Source organism: Terrapene carolina, unplaced genomic scaffold (genome assembly GCF_002925995.2).
Source record: "Terrapene carolina triunguis isolate 2854851 unplaced genomic scaffold, T_m_triunguis-2.0 Scaffold132, whole genome shotgun sequence".
Classification (NCBI taxonomy): Eukaryota; Metazoa; Chordata; order Testudines; family Emydidae; genus Terrapene; species Terrapene triunguis.
In genome coordinates this window covers 19,504,373-19,523,935 of record NW_020664483.1, presented here as the reverse complement: position 1 = coordinate 19,523,935, position 19,563 = coordinate 19,504,373, and the positions used below count along the sequence as shown (strand labels likewise).

General features: G+C 41.1%; 1 protein-coding gene across 1 annotated transcript in view; it reads left to right on the top strand.

Annotated features, from left to right (window-relative positions):
• Positions 1-19,563, top strand: part of PAPOLG (poly(A) polymerase gamma) — an 81,610-nt gene that overhangs the window by 40,975 nt on the left and 21,072 nt on the right. Inside the window, exons 7-13 of the mRNA XM_026653146.1 lie at positions 874-985; positions 2,169-2,258; positions 16,007-16,145; positions 16,326-16,398; positions 16,481-16,601; positions 17,102-17,186; positions 18,351-18,404. Coding sequence (XP_026508931.1) covers positions 874-985; positions 2,169-2,258; positions 16,007-16,145; positions 16,326-16,398; positions 16,481-16,601; positions 17,102-17,186; positions 18,351-18,404 — 674 coding nt within the window. The remainder of the gene's footprint in view (positions 1-873; positions 986-2,168; positions 2,259-16,006; positions 16,146-16,325; positions 16,399-16,480; positions 16,602-17,101; positions 17,187-18,350; positions 18,405-19,563) is intronic.

Below are 19,563 nucleotides of genomic sequence, written 5' to 3'. Positions count from 1 at the left end.
GTCCCGGGCCAATCGGGGCGGCGAGAAGCCACGGCCAGCACATCGCTCGCCCGCGCCGCTTCTCGCCACCCCCATTGGCCCAGGATGGCGAACCGCGGCGAGTGGGGGGCCGTGATCGGCCGAACCTGCCGCATCAGCAGGTAAATAAAACTGGCCCGGCCCGCTAGGGTGCTTACCCTGGCGAGCCGCGTGCCGAACATTGCCGACCCCTGCTATATTGCCTTAATATGTTGACAAGACAAGTCAGATTACTCAGAACATTACATCTGCTCTGATGGGCAGATACCTCCTAGAAAAATGAAACTGTTGGCAGAGCAGTATAGTGTTGCTGACATGACTAAATCAAAATCTAAAAATTCATAGGATAGGAGATTAAGAAACAGTACTGAAAACTAGGGATGTAAATATTGGTTTTAAAAGTTAACTGGTTAAATGATTAAAATTATATCATTTAACCGGTTAACCGAGGTCACTGCAGCCGGCCTGGCACAGCAGGGGCAGGGGTATTTGTTTAGAAAACCTCAACTTCTTGAAAATTTTGTTTTGAAACTTAAATTATAGACAAAATGGCTTCTTCCCTTTTAATAGGGCTGGGGGGGGGGGGGGGGGGGGTGGCCTTTCCTATCAAAAAAAAAAATGTGAAAATTTCAAACAAAGCAAAAAAAAGTTTCCCATGAAACCTACTTCTTGACACTTCCAGTATATGTCCTGTTTTCTTGATATATCTAATGCATTAAATCCTAATAATCTGGTAATGAACTCTGCAGATTTGCGCAGTTGTAGCATTCATTGAGGAGAATTTAAAATTGTTACTTCAGCTTATACTTCTCTATAGATGCAAAGTATAATGCACTTTAAATTTTTCTCCCTAAGATTGATCTTGTGTTTGCAAGGCTGGCTGTACAGACTATTTCTGATAACTTGGATCTTCGAGATGATTCACGTCTAAGGAGCCTGGATATAAGATGTATACGAAGCTTAAATGGTAACTTCTGTTTTAATCTTAAACCTGATAACTCTTATTCATGTGGGATAAGAACATATTTTGTAAAATGTTAAGTTGAATTAGAAATAGACATGTATTTTGTTTACAAATTACTACCTTTTCCAAGTTTGTACAAAAAAGACATTACTCCTGTTGCATAGATTCCTAATATTCTCCTGTATGCTTTATTGGATGAGATCTGAGATATTCAGATACCACAGTGATGGGTAGGTTAAAAAAATCTGGATAGATCAAGGTCCTGTCAGTTCTGGATATTAGACACTTTAATGGGTCGGGCAAATGTCTGACCATACCCAACATTTTCCTGCTTCTTTGTTCACTGTGCTTATGCCAGTTGGTTGCCTCTTCCACTACAGGGGGAGCTGTATTCCAGTGCCACTGTATGTAAATAGCTAAAGCAGGGGTCGGCAACCTTTCAGAAGTGGTGTGCCGAGTCTTCATTTATTCACTCTAATTTAAGGTTTCGCATGCCAGTAATACATTTTAACATTTTTAGAAGGTCTCTTTCTATAAGTCTATAATATATAAACTAAACTATTATTGTATGTAAAGTAAATAAGGTTTTTAAAATGTTTAAGAAGCTTCATTTAAAATTAAATTAAAATGCAGAGCCCCCCGGACCAGTGGCCAGGACCCGGGCAGTGTGAGTGCCACTGAAAATCAGCTCATGTGCCGCCTTCGGCACGCGTGCCATAGGTTGCCTACCCCTGAGCTAAAGCATTTGACATGAGGTGATATCTATAAAAGTAAACTATTGCTATGAATTATTTAAAGTAAAGGAAGTCTTCTGATACTTCGAGCTTAACCTCACTACTCAGCAATCCTGAGTTCTGTCTAATTGTGTATGGCTCTTAAAACTGACCGACTTGGCTCTCGGATCCACTCCCACCTCCAAATGATCTCATGCAGAATGGCCTTTCACTTGTTAAAAATTGGTTGATTATAGCTGCAGCCTAAACTCTAAAAATCTCTGATATTCACAAGGTATGTGGATGCATACTGGAGGATACTAACATGTCTGCTAACCATATTTACAGTAGTAAAATATGGATATAAAAGCAATTGTTATCCAATGCTTACTTTAGAAACCCTTTCACCAAGACAAAGTGGTAAACTAGTAAAAACCTGAGATTATTAAATTTGCAATTTAAATCTCTTGCAGGTTGCAGAGTTACTGATGAAATTCTGCATTTAGTGCCACACAAGGAGAACTTCAGACTAACACTTAGAGCAATTAAACTGTGGGCAAAACGTGAGTAAAACATAGTCATTCTTGATCTCTACCCAGAAGCTTAATTGTTCTTGAAAAGTTCATGAAAAGTCTAGATAACTAAAGGCTGAGAGTAACATGTCCAACCTCTTGAGGAATATTTCATGGGGTAACTCAGGAATCTTTTAAAATGCCAAACTTGCCATGTATGTGATCGTGAATAAGAACTGTGATCTTTATTTCAAAACTAAATTTTATTCCGACATGCTAAAGTAGTAAACACTCATAAATAGGGTATTGAGTAGTCATGATGCTAGGTAAATAGTCCTACATAGAAGGTGAGGCAAATGTCTCCATGGGGGTCAAAGTAGCTTAAAGCATGTTCATATATTTGTTATGAGAACTGCTGAACACAACCTTTTTACACCATAACCCTCTACTTTTCATGTGCCTATTTGCACAATGGATTATATAAACTGAACTAACATTCTTCTTTGAGTGTCCTCTGCATATTTTCACTCTTGGGATGTGCTGACCAGTGCAATTTGGACAATGGAATTTTCTGGTAAGAGTGCTCATTAGAGCGCTCCCACACCCTTCCTGCCCCTCACCCCAGTGTTTGAGTACATTCTGAGGCTTTGGCACCAAATGCTGCCTCAGTCTCTTCCAACTGCAGCGGACAGATGGATGTGGACTTCTCTAGATCTCTTAGATCCATAGTTTAAGTGCCTTGGTGGTGGGTGGGAAGGAGGTGGGTTTTTTTTTTTTTGTTTTTTTTTAAAGATTAATCAATTAATAGTGTTAGGTTAGGTTTTAGGATAGTTCAGATATTCAGCAGGACTTTTTACAGGTGTCCATGGCAGATCTGAAGATGAAGAAACATGGCTTTAAAAGATATCATGCCATGCAGTCAGACATCCTTACCAGATGTCTTAAATGCCTTGGGAAAGGCATTCCCCTTTGCCTTGCACTATTTATAGTACGTTCATTCCCCAGGCCAGAAAGACTCCAAGCCTTCTTATTGCAGGAAGCTTTGACTGCCAGACCTCTGTGATTGTAGGTGATGAAGAGATCTGAGGGAAAGGATAGGAGGCCTGAATAGGCTCAGAGTATTTCTGCATCCAAGCAGAATACCATGGTAAAGGTGTCTACCTCAGCACCAAGCTCCGGTTGCAAATCAATGGAGCTATCGGTACCTAAGACATCCAATCTGGTTCCAAAACACTCAAGCCCCTCTGACATTCTGGGGGGCAATCCAGACCAGTGGGGGGCTGTCAGCACTTACCCTGCAAACTTAGGTGCCTCAACTGCAAAGCATTGTGTAGCTCTCACCTGGGCCACTCAGACTTCCAGCACGCAGGTAAGATCCTGAGTATCTGTGTATACTGAAGCCTGTTATCCACATATCAGTCACACTTTGGCTTCCACCAGGTTTGGTTATCACTTTCAAGGTGACCCCAACATATTCCCAGTCCCGAAGTTTTCCCCCAAAATGTGTTCTGTACTATCCAGCCCTGTCCTGGACAGTCCAGGTAACTTAGAGGGGCAATGGATCCAATATTTCTACCCTAAATGGAGTTACCCGCACAGTTTAAAACACTGAATTAGTTTTGATTAAAGAACAAAACAAACTTGTTTAACTACAAGGAGGTAGGTTTTAAGCGAGTACAAGTATAAAGCCGTAAAGTCAGAGAAATGGATACAAGAGAAACAAAGATAAAATGCTTCCTAGTACTAAAACTTAATAAACTAGACTTGGTTCAAGGTGAAGTCCCTTACCATGTGTTCCCAGTAACATTGCTGACTGAATTCTCAGGCCAGAACCTGCTCCCAAAGTCCAAAGGCTGTTTCTTTCCTCTTCTTAAGGGAAAGACTGAGAGATGGTTAGGGAAAGATAACTTGGGGTCTTTGCCCCTCACTTTTACAGTTCAGTCACACTCTGAAACACATTTTTCTGAGGGTTACCCTCAGATAAAATTCATTCCCACTGTGAGGATGGAGACAAGGAGTCTGGTGGTGAAAGAGGTTCAATACTGTTTGCTAAAATGTAGATTGATCTGTTCCTGCCCTACTTCTTTGCCACAGAATCATCATTTGACAGGTGATTGCCCATCAATTTTGAGATCTGGCTAGAGGCATCAGCTTGTCTTTTGTCTTTAAGAAACTGGTTTACCCAGACTTATCTGGTAAACACATTTCAGGCCTAATTTCAGCTTATGTTCATAACTTAACATATAATGTTGCTATATACATTTCACCATGATATTATTCAGCAGCAAGTTATTAATTTTTCAAATTATACCTCACAAGGCATATTTTGTACAAAGATTATTACAATGGTTTGTAGGGAGGCAGTTCCAGATAAGGGACCCAAACAGCTAGATAACATACCAGAACAAAGAACTTCAGTTCCAAGGAAAAGGAAGGCTAAATCAAAACATGTCTGACCTCCTCTCTCTGGTGAATCATCAAAAAATTCTCACCATTATCCCTTCTACAAATTCCAATTTCAGTCATTTCACCAATAGGTTTCATTATTGGGTCTGCTTCTGTATATAGTTTTAGAAGTACCCTTAGTATTTATTTAGTTAGGATTTAGCCTGATGTGATGCCCTCACCAGGTTTTAAACACTGCCTGTTGTGTGGGGTGGCTATCCCTAATAGGGATCCCCACACACACACACACTGCATTTATTCTGCCTTGGAGAAGGGCACATTTAAAGGAAAGTGCTCTATCTGTAAGTCATTCAAAGAGAGCACTGGTGATTAGAGATTTGTGCTTGAAGCAGCACCTTATGGAGCAGGCCATGAGCTTGCTTTGGTACTGGAGACCTCTGCCAATTGTCCAATCCCTCAGAGCACTTCAGAGCCGGTAGGGGCTGTTGTTCCACAGCCAGATTCTGATTTCTATCTTAATTGGAAGAGAGATCATTCTCTGAGGAAAAGGAGTCACAAAATGGATGAGAGCCATTGCAAAGCTAGGAGAGATTCCTCCTCCTCCTTCTAAGAGGAGTGCAGACTGACACAGAGATTCCTCTAGTACACAGGATAGAGGTGGGCTGTCTACTTACTCTCTGGTACTGAGATGAGAACAATTGGACAGCATACTGTCAAGTCCGGTACCAATGATGTTGGTGTTGACACCGATTTGTTTCTGGTCTGACATATCAGGCAAATCTGACTTGCTTTGCCTTTCTGCCCCAGACATTCTATTAATTCAGTAGCACTCAACTGTGGTGGCCTCTTCTGTTATCAATACCTCATAGACTTGGTTACAGATTATTCACTGTTGCCAGCACTGTCTTCTGCACCGCTTAAAAATCAGGATGCAGAGCTGAGTTTGGCCCCTTTATCAGTACTGAGGGGTCATCAGTGCAGCTACAGTCTTCAGTAATGGACAGTTTAGGAGCAGACCACATCTGCAGGACTGGTACTGGGCTCGACTTCATGACTGATGTCCATTCCAGTGTCGTGTGAGTGCAATACCCCTACCGCTACTCCAGGCACCAGCTGCTTAGCCATCGACAGCATTGATGCAGCCTGCACGTTGGGCTTCAGATGAGTCTGGATGTTTGCTTGCTCTACCTGAGTGGTTCCTCCATTGCCACAGGACTGCTTGGAAGGTTCTTCAAGAGAGAATTTGGGAACATCTTCTGCCTCTCCGTCACCTTCAAAATACCATTCTCAAAAGTCTGAGACCTCCTGGGGATCACTAGAGGTACAGATATTAGCATTGCTCCCACAGTAGAGATAAGAGTCTTGGTCCAGTTCCCACTGGCCACCAATCCTCAATGGCCTCCTTGGGATGTTCCTCAATCTGCAAGGTCCCAATGCTCAGGTTAGTCCAGGGCAAGGTCACTGATCTTTGTTCATCTCCATTCTGAGCTAGTTTATCTTCAACCATTGTTACAGGGGCAGGTGTTTCCACAGGAGATTTCATTGGTTCCACTTCATTTTTCTTTCTCCTCGCTGGATGATTCTATGGTGCCAGCTTCCTCTTGTCCTGTACCTGAAGATTTTAAGCCATATCAAGATCTCCTGAGGTGAATGGCTACAAGCTTGGGCATTCAGACAGAGTTTGTTCAGGACAGTACTAATAAGTTGGTATATTTTCTCCAGTTGTTCTCTCCAGCGAGAGTAGCTCTCCCTATAAATGAAGCACTTTTTGGAACCTGCAAAAATGTACCCTATGTTCCTTTCCACTCTCAGTGAAGCATACTGAAAAGAGGTATTGTGCCCTTATGCAGGGTTTTCAGTGCTTCTACTCTCATCCAGCCTCTAACTCACTTGTCATAACAGCAGCAAGTGAGAGGTTGTCAGGGGAGATATAAGTCAGCACCTAAAGACAGAGTCTAAAAGGTTAGATTTAATGGGAAGGAAAAACTTACTCAACCTCTTCTTTAGAAATTCACATTGCTAATCAGCAGGTGCTGTTAGCCTCCTAATTTACAAAATCCTATGTCCAAATTTACATATAAATTGCGAGAATCCTCCAGGGAAGAGTTTAAGACATTCATTGTGGAAGGTTGTCTGGTGGCCAAGACGTCACTGCAATACACGGAGGACACTCTTCTCTCGCCCCCCGGATTATTATTTCGGCTGTAACAATGAGAAGAGCCTCATGGTTACAGAATTCTGGCATAGCTTCTGAGGTCCAACAAAGCATAGAGGATTTACCTTTTGATGGTTGGTTTTTGTTTCCCTCCCCCCCCCATGGACAAATGATCCTAAGTACTGTGGGATAAGGTTATGCCATCCTGTCCATTTCCCCCTTCCTACCCCATCCCTTTTCAGGGACCCCTCTCACAAGTCACTGCTCCAACAGCAGGTTCAGACTCTATTTGCTTCGGAAGCTGTAGAAGAGCTTCCTCTTCATCATTGGGAGAAGGGGATTTTACTCATGGTATTTCCTGATTCCCCCCCAAGTCTAAGGGAGAGTTGAGAGCTATGTATGAACAAGTACAACAAACACATAAGAAGCAACATGGTTACCCTAGTGATGATTCTCACCAAGTTGGATCAATATGACTAGTGTGCTGATCTTCAGGAAGCCTACCTCCATGTGGCAATTCTCCCAAGCCACAGAAAATTGGGATTTATAGTGGTAGGTCAACATCAGTACATAGTGCTCCTCTTTGGCCTATTCTCAGCTCCACATGTATTTACTAAATGCATGATTGTAGTAGCAGCATATCTCAGAAAGAGGTATTAATGTTTTTCCTTACCTGGATGATTGGTTAATGAAGGGAAAGTCCAGAAACCAAGTCCTACGTCATGTCCATTTCATGCTGTTTCTTCAATCTTCTGGGTCTGATTTGAACAAAGAAAAGGCAGCATTAAACACAAAACATTGAGTTCATTGGGGTCCTACTGGACTCTGAGTTAAGGGGATTTTCTGCTCAATGAGAGATTTCAAGCAATTCGTTGCCTGTCTGTCCCTCTGATCACATCCTTCAGGCATACACAGACTATAGTTGAAGTTCCTTGATCATATGGCCACTTGCATGTACATAGTCCAGCATGCAAGATTGTCTTCATCCTCTTCAAGGCTGGTTGAAGTTGACTTATCTCCTGAATTGTCAATCACTGGACAGCCTAGTACAAGTGCTACCAGCCCTCCTAGAGTTTGTAGAGTGATGGATACTCTACATCCGATCACTCTACATCAGATCAGTGAATGCACCAACCTCCACCAACCAGGACCATAATTATAGAAACCTCCAACAGATTGGAGAGTACATTTAGGGAAATGGAAAGTTCAAAGTTTGTGGACAGAACAGAGAGGTTCTCCATGTCAATGTCCTGGAACTTTGAGCCATTTACAACACATGCTGGACCATTCAGGCTCAGATCAAGGGCACAGTGGTTCATATACTCACCGACAATACCACCACAATGTGTTATGAAAGAAGCAGAGGAGCCTGCCTCAACCAGCTCTGTCCTGGAGCAGTGAAGTTTTGGCACTTTTTTGCAGCAAGGAAGCCATCATTCCCACAGCGGCACTCTAACTGGGTGCTCAGAATCACTGGCTGATCACCTTAGCAGGCGTTTCTCCCAGAATCACAATCAGTCCATCACCAGGGTTCTGAGGTCCATCTTCAAAGAATGGAGTATTCTGACAATTTGCCTGCTTAGAACAAAAGACAGCAAACAGTGCTGTTAGTTTTGTTCTTGAGCAGATCTCAGTCCAGGCTCTTTAACTGATGCCTTCCATCTGAACTGGGGATTAGCAATGATGTATGCCTCTCCCATCCCCCCAGCCAATCCCACTCATTCCTCAAATTATTCTCAAACTGAAGTTAGATTATGCCAAACTGATACTTGTTGCACCACTGTGGCAAAGGCAGTGTTGGTTCTCTGACTACTTCAATCTATCTGACCTCCCAGATATCTTCTGCTGTATCCCAACCTACTGATTCAACACCATGGTCAAATTTGGCATCCAACACTAGGCAAGCTGCACCTCAGTCTGGATGCTGCATGGGTAGATGAAGAGGAAGGACATTGTTCAGAAGCAGTCCAGCGACTTTTACTTAATAGTAGAAAACATTCCACTACGGTTATTGATTTGGCCAAGTGGAAACATTTTTCCAGTTTGGTCACTAGCTCAGGGAATTCAGGTGAGTCTAGCCCACATTCAGGACACTTTGGATTACCTGATTACACCTTCAATCCTCAAGTTTATCTCTGTTTGCTGACTATTTACAAGCAATCTCTGCATTCCATCCTCTGATTCAGTGGAAGTCAATTTTTTCTAACTCCACGGTAGTCATATGTGGAGAAGGCTAGACCATCTCGTTCATTGCCTTGATTCTTTGTCTCCTATGCAGGATGGATGAAGTGTCAAGCAATTTCTTCAGACAGTTTCCAGGTGGATAACTTCCTGCTTTACCATGGCATATGGAGTAATTCAGGCTACAACAATCATAGTCTGCAGAAAAGAAGAGTGAGGGGGGATTTGATAGCAGTCTTCAACTACCTGAAGGGGGGTTCCAAAGAGGATGGAGCTCAGCTGTTCTCAATGGTGGCAGATGACAGAACAAGGAGCAATGGTCTCAAGTTTGAACAGGAGATTGGACTAGATGACCTCCTGAGGTCTCTTCCAACCCTAATCTTCTATGATTCTTCTATGAAGTTGCAGTGGGGGAGGTCTAGGTTGGATATTAGGAAACACTATTTCACTAGGAGGGTAGTGAAGCACTGGAATGGGTTACCTAGGGAGGTGGTGGAATCTCCATCCTTAAAGGTTTTTAAGGCCTGGCTTGACAAAGCCCTGGCTGGGATGATTTAGTTGGTGTTGGTCCTGCCTTGATCAGGGGTTGGACTAGATAACTTCCTGAGGTCTCTTCCAACCCTAATCTTCTATGATTCCTAGGCGATGTTTTGATATTGGACATTTGCAAGACCTTTAATGCATATTTTTACCAAATACTATGCTGTTACAACTGCATCTATGTTAGATGAAACTTTGGGAAGTTTGGGAAAGTTCTGCAGTCGTTCTTTAAGTAGAGACTGAGCCCCAAGTCTTTCTGTTACTGCTTGTGAGTCAACTGAGTGGAATACAAATCTACAACCACTCAAAGATGAAAAAACCTATTTGTACTGTAACTGATATGTGGGTGTAGATGTCTATTCCACGACCCACTCTGTCTCAGTTTGATGTTCAGTGTGAAGGAACTAAGGGAGGTCAGGGTGGTGCTGCACTTAAATAGCCAATGGAGGGCTATGAGGGGCCAGAGTGCCACCCTGACAGGTAGTGCTATGCAAAGGTCACCAGTGTCAGTGTGCTGGGCACGCACACACCTGAATGGAATACATATCTGCACTCTCATCTTGAAGACCAACAAATACATTACAGGTAGATAACCGTTTTACCTTCAGCGGCTTTCGAAGAGGTCACCAACCCAGTTTTTGCCATTTTAGATACCACTTCAGGAAATAAAGTACCTTTACCAATACTAGATGGACTTTGGGAACCAGATAAATCAATATGATCCAACCCTTCTTCCTATCAGCCAGTTTCAAAGAAAGCTGACAAGTCATATCAGATTCCTGTTTTCCTGTACACCTTCCTCTTAACTGACTGACTCGTTGTATCAGCTATGGTCAAATGATCCAAAACTGGTCATTTACTCCTTGTCAAAGAGAAGGGAAAGAGTTAACTCTCTAGGAAGAAAATTGAACGTAAGTGGCCAATTACTAAGCAGTCATGTCAAGGTACCAATTCCATTTTTGGGAAACTATCTCCCTTTTCACTAAAAATCTTCCAGAGATCAACAAAACTAGCTAATGCCCTCCTAAAAAGTCAGAGCATCACAAAGCATGCACTTAAAGCATCATCTGAGGTATCTGACACTGCATCCGGATCAGTTCCTTCATTCACTGATCTCTGCAGATATGTGGCTAAGATCATCTTCTCTGCTTCTGGAGACAGCCTAGAACAGAGGATCTTCCTTTTAAGGGTGACTGTTTATGTAGTGTCAAAACTGATTAAGTTCTAGAAAAGACAAAAGAAACAGTCTTCTGCAAGATCATTGGGAGTGTTTCAATCCTTTAGATGGTCACCTGGTCCCATGTTTAGATATCATAAGCAATAGTACCCTCCTTCATCCTACTACACTCAAACAACAGTATCAGCATCAATAATAGTCCTCCTTTGTCTTAGCAGAGGAAGAGAGCCTTCAAGCATCAGAGGAGGATGAAGAATTCTTCGGCTATGTCTTTGTTGCCTTATGTTAGGCTGCAGGTTTGACATAAGATTTGAGCGCTATGAACCAATCCTGGATCAATCTATCCTTGTTTTAGGAGAAGTCTCTCAGAATTCCATGAGTCGTAAAAATCACTTCAAACAGGTGAATGTTGGACATAATAAAGGAAGGCTTATACCATCCAATTTGAATACCTTCCTCCTTACACCACCCCCCTCACTCCTCCCTTTCTAGGGGGTCCATCTCACAAGAGGGTGCTAAGAACACAAATACAAACTGTTACAGGCAGGAGCAATAGAGGAGGTCCTAGAAAAGTTCTGGAACCAAGGGGTTCATTACAATTATTTCTGATTCCAAAGAAAAAGACCAATCCTAGAGCTGGACAGTATGTTCAAAATCATCACCATTCCCCCCAAAAAGCCACTAGCCTCTCTAATATAGTGGTTGAGCCTAGAGAATGCTCTCAGAGGAGTATCATTCTACCTCCCCCACTCTCCTGCAATAGCTACATCAAATGTATCCAAGAAGGGATGGGGGAGGGGTATCTCAATCTATTCAAGGTCTCTGGCGTTCTCAAGAGTCACACTTGCACATGAATGTTAGAACTGAAGGCCATCTTTCTGGCCGTCAAGTCATTCCTCCTACAAGTACAGGACAGGATGGTTCAAGTCACCACAGAAATATATCAGCAATGTAGTATGTGAACCAATAGGGAGGCACACGTTCGTCTCAGCTTTGCAAGGAGGCCAGAAAGCTATGGAATTGGTGTATTCTACACAGTCTCTGATCGCCCTGAATGTAGTGGGAACTCACAAGCAGATCATGAGCAAGCTGAACAGAGATTAGACTAAGATGCTTGAGTGCTTAGTAAAGGACTCAGTAGTTCAGGACATTTTCAGCCTTTGCGACTTTCTGGACATGGATATTTTTGCACCAGGTTCAATACAAAATTCCTTTGTTTTTGTTCAAGTGACAGACGCCTTTCTTCTCTGCTGGGGGACCAATTTACTGTATGTTTCCTCCTTTCCCACTAGTGTTAAAGGTAGTGAAAAAAATCTATCAAACTTGGCCAAAATTATGCAAGTTGCTCTGGCATGGCTGAGACCGCAATGGTAGACGCACCTAATTCTTCTTTCCAAGGGGAAATGCAAACTTCTACCAGTAACACCAGCCCTATTGTCCTAGCAGAGAGGGAGAGTTCTCTATCTAGCTCTCCAATTGTTACATCTAACTGCTTTGGGCAATAGGACTTTAACAGATCTAGAAAGATCTTGCTCTGTAGAAGTGCAGCATGTCCTAATTCTAGGAAACAGTCAATTAGAAAATGTTAGGATTTTAAATGGAAAATATGTCTGATAAGGCTATTGATCCAGTATTTGCTCCAATTCAATGTATTTTAGAATATCTAGTACACCTAAAATGTGTGGGTTTGTGTCTTTCTTTGCTTAAGGTCCATCTTGTGGAAATAGCCGCCTTTCATAATCCTACTGATGGTAAATCTATCTTTTTCACTTGACTCTGTTTTAAAAACCTTTTAAAGGGTTTTTGATCTTCTGTCCATCATTAAGAAATCCAGTTCCTCCATGGTTATCTAAATTTGGCATTAATACATTTTATGACTATACATTTAGACATTTAGGTGTGGTATACCTAGACTTTAGTAAGGCATTTGATACGGTCTCGCATGATATTCTTATCGACAAACTGGGCAAATACAATTTAGATGGGGCTACTATAAGGTGGGTGCATAACTGGCTGGATAACCGTACTCAGAGAGTTGTTATTAATGGTTCCCAATCCTGCTGGAAAGGCATAACGAGTGGGGTTCCGCAGGGGTCTGTTTTGGGACCGGCTCTGTTCAATATCTTCATTAACTACTTAGATATTGGCATAGAAAGTACGCTTATTAAGTTTGCGGATGATACCAAACTGGGAGGGATAGCAACTGCTTTGGAGGACAGGGTCATAATGATCTGGACAAATTGGAGAAATGGTCTGAGTTAAACAGGATGAAGTTTAACAAAGACAAATCCAAAGTGCTCCACTTAGGAAGGAAAAATCAGTTTCACACATACAGAATGGGAAGAGACTGTCTAGGAAGGAGTACGGCAGAAAGGGATCTAGGGGTTATAGTGGACCACAAGCTAAATATGAGTCAACAGTGTGATGCTGTTGCAAAAAAAGCAAACATGATTCTGGGATGTATTAACAGGTGTGTTGTGAGCAAGACACGAGAAGTCATTCTTCCGCTCTACTCTGCTCTGGTTAGGCCTCAGCTGGAGTATTGTGTCCAGTTCTGGGTACCACATTTCAAGAAAGATGTGGAGAAATTCGAAAGGGTCCAGAGAAGAGCAACAAGAATGATTAAAGGTCTTGAGAACATGACCTATGAAGGAAGGCTGAAAGAATTGTTTGTTTAGTTTGGAAAAGAGAAGACTGAGAGGGGACATGATAGCAGTTTTCAGGTATCTAAAAGGGTGTCATAAGGAGGAGGGAGAAAACTTGTTCACCTTAGCCTCTGAGGATAGAACAAGAAGCAATGGGCTTAAACTGCATCAAGGGAGGTCTAGGTTGGACATTAGGAAAAAGTTCCTAACTGTCAGGGTGGTTAAACACTGGAATAAATTGCCTAGGGAGGTTGTGGAATCTCCATCTCTGGAGATATTTAAGAGTAGGTTAGATAAATGTCTATCAGGGATGGTCTAGACAGTATTTGGTCCTGCCATGCGGGCAGGGGACTGGACTCGATGACCTCTCGAGGTCCCTTCCAGTCCTAGAATCTATGAATCTCTCAAATTGTTCATTGTTTCATCTCTCCATTAAAAACAGCCTTTATAATAGCAATCTCTTCAGCTAGAATAATTAGTTAATTGTAGGCCTTGATGGCTGACCCTCCTCTTACAATTTTCTGTAAAGACAAGGAGGCACTTAAGCTTCACCCCATATTTCTCCCTAAACTAATAGATCGGTTAACATGAAAATCCGTTTCTCTCCTCCTCCCCTAACCTCATGTTGATACGTGAATCTGGATTGCATTATTTAGATTTTAAAATCTCCTTATTTTACTGTCTAGACAGGACTTAGGAGTTTAGGGTTTTCCCCAAAACTGTTCACTTACTGTCTGAAAATTGCAAACGCCTCACTTTTTCTGTGCAGACATTGTCTAGATTGGTTAGACAGAATATAAACTTATAAGGAATCTTCTCTCTCCAGCATTGGGTCTCAGAACTATCTCTACTAAAGCAGTTCCTACCTCTGTAGTGTATGTTAGATATGATCCCCTTATTGAGATATATAAAGCTGCCACTTTGGGGTTCAATTCACGCTTTCACTAAATTTTATGCTTTTAGATTTATCTGATCGATCTGATGCTCAGTTTGGCAGGGCAATGTTTCAATCTCTATTTAATTAGGACCTTGTGTCCCTCCATCCTTTGTTGAATATTGCTTGTCAACCCCAAGAGTGGGAATATGCAGAGGACATTCAAAGAAGGAATGAAGGTAACCGGAGTTCTTCCAGATGGACTCTGCATATTCATGCTCTCCACCGACCTTCCCCTCTTCTGCAGAGTCCTAACTAAGTGATACTACTGTACTCTGCACTAGTTGTGGGGGAAACTGAGCAAGTGCTCAACACCAGGCTCCTTTTTATAGCCACACCCTTACAACATGCTTGAACACTGAGGGGACTAGTAGGAGGGGCATGTGGGCACTCACCGGCCGTACTACCAGAAAGTTCCATCACAGAGGGGCGGGATAGCTCAGTGGTTTGAGCATTGGCCTGCTAAACCTAGGGTTGAGTTCAGCCCTTAAGGGGGCCATTTAAGGATCTGGGGCAAAAATCTGTCTGGGGATTGGTCCTGCTTTGAGCAGCAGGTTGGACTAAATGACCTCCTGAGGTCCCTTCCAACCCTGGTATTCTATGATGGCACATCACAAAAGTGAATATGCAGAGTCAGTTTCAGAGAAATTGGGTTACAAGTGAGTAACCTTCATGTATAACAACAAAAAAGACACAAAGTTAATGCCTTCAGGATAAATGTTATGGGAATTGAAATAAATTGGAGCAGTAAACTGGATGTTTGATAGATGACTCTATTGACCTGAACAGACTTAATCTTGTCTGACTTCTAAAAGTAAACCAGTCTGAGTCTGGCTAATGTTTAAATGGATGACTGAGAACTGTTGCTGTTCTAGACTTGTTGCTGCTTTGTGATAGCAATGGCTACTCTTAATTATTTTGTCTTGCCTATGAACAATGTGAAGTGTTCTGAATGGTCTTTGAATGAAAATTACAATCTCTAGCCTATGATCTTGGTCAGCATGAAATATGACAAGATTAGGATGGAAAAGTCCATGGGTAATTATGTGCACCAGACTATATATGTTAACTTGAGAAACATTCTATGATCTTTGAGATGGGAAAGAATTGCAATCTGCCTTGATAGGAGGGATCTCAGATAGTGCTGATCCAAAACTGGCAAAGCTTTCACAAAATTTCATGAGAAAATTCTTTCTAGGCCTCTGTCAAAATGTTGACCAGCTCTAGTCTCTGAGCAGGACCTGAAATCCTGTGAAGTCAGGGAGATGAGTTGCTGAATCTGGCTACAAGTGCTTTCCTTCCCTGGCATGACTGGGGTCTGAGGAAGGCTGCCTGGAAAACACTGATGAAAATGCTCATTGACTAAAGCAGCTACAAATACACTGTCAACACTTGTCTGTGTTCTTCATGTGATGTGGTTCAGGCCCATCAGCCCCCAAGTCTTGAAAAGGAAGGCAAATTTTAAAGGCTTCCCTCTCCAGCTGCCAGAACAGTGCAAAATGAACATAGCCAAAGAGCACTCTGGTTCTGCAAATTGGCAGTATGAATGGGGCCTTCAGTATATCTTACTGTGAGAGAAGGGCAACTGGAATCAAATATCTTTTTGGCTTATAAATATGAATAAGTAGACATAATAAGTATAATCTGTAAAGTTTGAGTTGTAACCAGTTTTGGAAATCTTTTCTAGAGCTCTAAGTTTGGAAGGAAACATACTTGCACACTTTAAAAATAAAGGCTAACTTTAAAATGTATCTATTCTAGGACGTGGTATTTATTCCAATGTGCTGGGATTTCTTGGTGGTGTTTCCTGGGCGATGCTGGTAGCAAGAACATGTCAGCTCTATCCAAATGCATTGGCATCTACTCTAATTCACAAATTCTTCCTAATTTTTTCAAAATGGTAAGTTTAAACACTTCTCATAGTAAAAACAAAAAAAATTAGCGAAGCATTGTCTTGTCAAACTAGTTCTACACTTAATTAGACTTAAGCTAAATTGTCTTCATTTTGTGTAATTTAAAAAAAATTACTTTTAAATGGACAAAACTATACATGATAGTCATTCTTTGGTCTCTTGTACAGGGAATGGCCAAATCCTGTGTTGCTCAAACAACCTGAAGATAGCAATCTAAATTTGCCAGTGTGGGACCCTAGGGTATGTAGATGATGTATTTTCTTACTTACCGGTAATTTATAATCACTTTAAACATACTAATTGAACCATTTGAATGCCATAGGTAAACCCATCTGACAGATATCATCTAATGCCCATAATCACGCCAGCCTATCCACAGCAGAACTCTACGTATAATGTGTCTACTTCAACACGAGCAGTAATGGTAGAGGAGTTCAAGCAAGGTAAGGCATTTCAAACCTCTTCATACTTTTTACATGATATAAGAAAGACCCATAATAAATAGATGCCAAGTAAAAATTTGTTCAGTCTCTTCCCTTAGAAGAAAACACATTTACATGTTAAACAATTATATTCTGTGAGAACCAATCCTGCACTGGCGGGAGGATGGAAGAGATGAGCTAAGTCTCTTCTGTTTCTCACTTCTAGGAATCAGTTTGGACTAGCATGGTGATGCAGAGGGTCAACTTTCCAAAATGTATTGAGATTACGGTAGTAGGTGACCCAGTTCTGTGCAGTGGCAGGAATTCACATTTGTTCTATCCTTTAGTTAACAGTGCAGGATGATAATTACTAGCTTTCATATAGTTTGTTTGTTTGTTTGTTTTCATTGATAGATCTCAGAGGACTTGGTATCCAAGATCTGGGTAGAAATTTAATGTGCTTACCTAGTTAGGTTAACTGTCTACAAAAATAAAACATAGCAAGCTTTTTTTAAACATAGGTCTTGCTGTCACAGATGAAATTCTCCAAGGAAAATCAGACTGGCCAAAACTCCTTGAACCACCAAACTTTTTTCAAAAGTACAAGTATGTATGAATCCATTGTCTGTTTGAAATATTTTGAACTACAATGCAATTGGAATAAATTTTTTGCTCTGATTTAAAAAAAAAAAAAAAAAAAAAAAGGAAATATTTTCCAGGTTAGTACAACTACCATAATTTGCTGTTTGCCTGTAGGGACTTCATTTTCTCCCATCCCTATTCTGCCCAATGAATTAGAATGCAGTAAAAGTAAAATGCAAACTATTCTTCAGTGAAAGAACCTGTAACTTTTATACTATGCAGAAATGTTTTCAGTACCTCTAAATGTGGCTTGAAAATAGTTTGAAGAAAAGGGGATTGGAAGAGGCTTATTTCCATTTAGGCTGAAATAACTGAACCATTCCCCACATTTATCCTAAACCTATGAAGAAGCATTACTTAATTCACCCTAAAGAGCATAACTTCTAGCTTATGGTGTCATGTAGAGTACAGGCACTACACATGTAGCTACATGTGGCAGTGAAAGGCTCCGGCAGCGGGGAAGGGCTCCGGCAGGGGGGACACTAAGCAGCTAAAAATAATGTAGATGTGGAAACACTGTGTGGGTGTGAGAGCCTACCATAGGGCTTCAGGTGTGTAGAACATTTACTCTACTAAGCCATACCCATGCTAGCAGGGCAAGCAGTGTCTTTACATATGTACAGGTATGTACGTATGTCTCTACATACCGCCATAAGTGTGTAGATGTACCCCCAGACACATAGGTACCTATCCCAAAGAGAGAACGCATTGGTTGTACATAACTAGAGTTCTTTTAAGAGCCATCCTAGAACAGTTAAAATATTCCATTGGTTTGGAGAGATTAAACTTTCAAACTGTAATAATGTTTTAGGATTGTTCCTTTGTTAAAATATAGTATAATGCTAGATGATGGGTGGTTAAGCAGTAAGGTATAATAATACATTAATGAACTAATAAAAGAGTAAATTGCAAGTGTATGTTTTGGGTTCAGTGGAATGTGATCTTTCAATCTGTTTTCAGTTACACAACTACCCAGTGTAGATTTATTTTTCATAGTTCTGGGAAAGTATGATCCAGGACTTCTTTCATGTCAAGAAGTCTTGGAATTGTTGGTGAGTTTTCTATTCTGAGTTTGACGACAAAGCTCTCTGATCCCAGAGACGGGCTAAATATTTTAATATTTTTCAGGCATTATATTGTGTTGACTGCTAGTGCCTCTACTGAAGAGCATCATTTAGAATGGTAAGTCATTCTTAAACATGGGTTTATTCTTTTTAATTTGAAATGTGGTTTAGAATTGGATTTTCTTCATGTAATGGGGGAAATGGCGGAGCACTAAACTCTCCTTTGCCTAAAACTATACAACTTGGAATTAACTATGGTAGTGTATTTGAACACACAGGTGTGGATGCTAAATGTGGAAAAGCTTTCTATAATTTTCTTGGAAAAGGTAGATAAGTGTTAAACCTCCAACCTTCTGGGGTAGTTTCTCAAAACACCACAAGCAATGATGGGCGCTAGTAAGATGAAACAATATCTGCGGTTTAAGTGCTGCCCGACTGTTTGGCAGTATGCAAGAAGAAGACATGCTATCCGCACCAGATAACTTGCAATTAAAACACACAGTGGAGAGCAATAATGCATCAAGTGACCAATTTAATCCTAAAACTAACCATTTTTAATGTTAGTGATAAATTTTGGCTGATCAGTATTAGTGGCCTGTGGAGAAGTTTGATTGAGGAATTTGAAAGATGATAAAGGATTGGGACATAGACGATATGTGAAAGCATACAGCGAAAAATGTTTGTGTTTTTCTGTTTTTGTTTTTGGCCCTGGGTAAACCTTGCTCCTATCTAAAAAGCTCCATCGGTATGGTGACTCTGAACCAAGTGGGGGAGTGTTTGGTGGTGTAGTCCTCTTATGTTATGCAGCTGTATGGTCACTGCTCTGAAATTGGCTCTTCAATTAATATCTTTCCAAATGCACAATTTCTCTTATTACTTTCTTCTGAATTGCAAGTGTATGCTGGAGTTTACAAGTAAGCTTCGGTTTCAAAAATAATTTTTCAGTAGTTATAGTATCAACATATCACATGATTTGTTCTTATAGGGACTTGTGTTTCAGTAATCAACCATTTCTCTGAGATCTAAATATGGGATCATACTTCTGAGGCTGAGAATTTAAACACTGACATGGTGATAGACTTTTTCCTATATTAGCCAACAGCATTGCCTTCAAATCAAGCTCCTTTCTATTCAGTGCTAAAAGCAGTCAGGATTCAAAAACAGTTGTGTAGCCATAAGCTTTTAATAGGCTGCAGAACACTAGCAGCTTTAAACTAATCTACAGGACTCATTGTGAGAACACTATATCAGAATAGCAATTCAGGAAAAAATTGGTT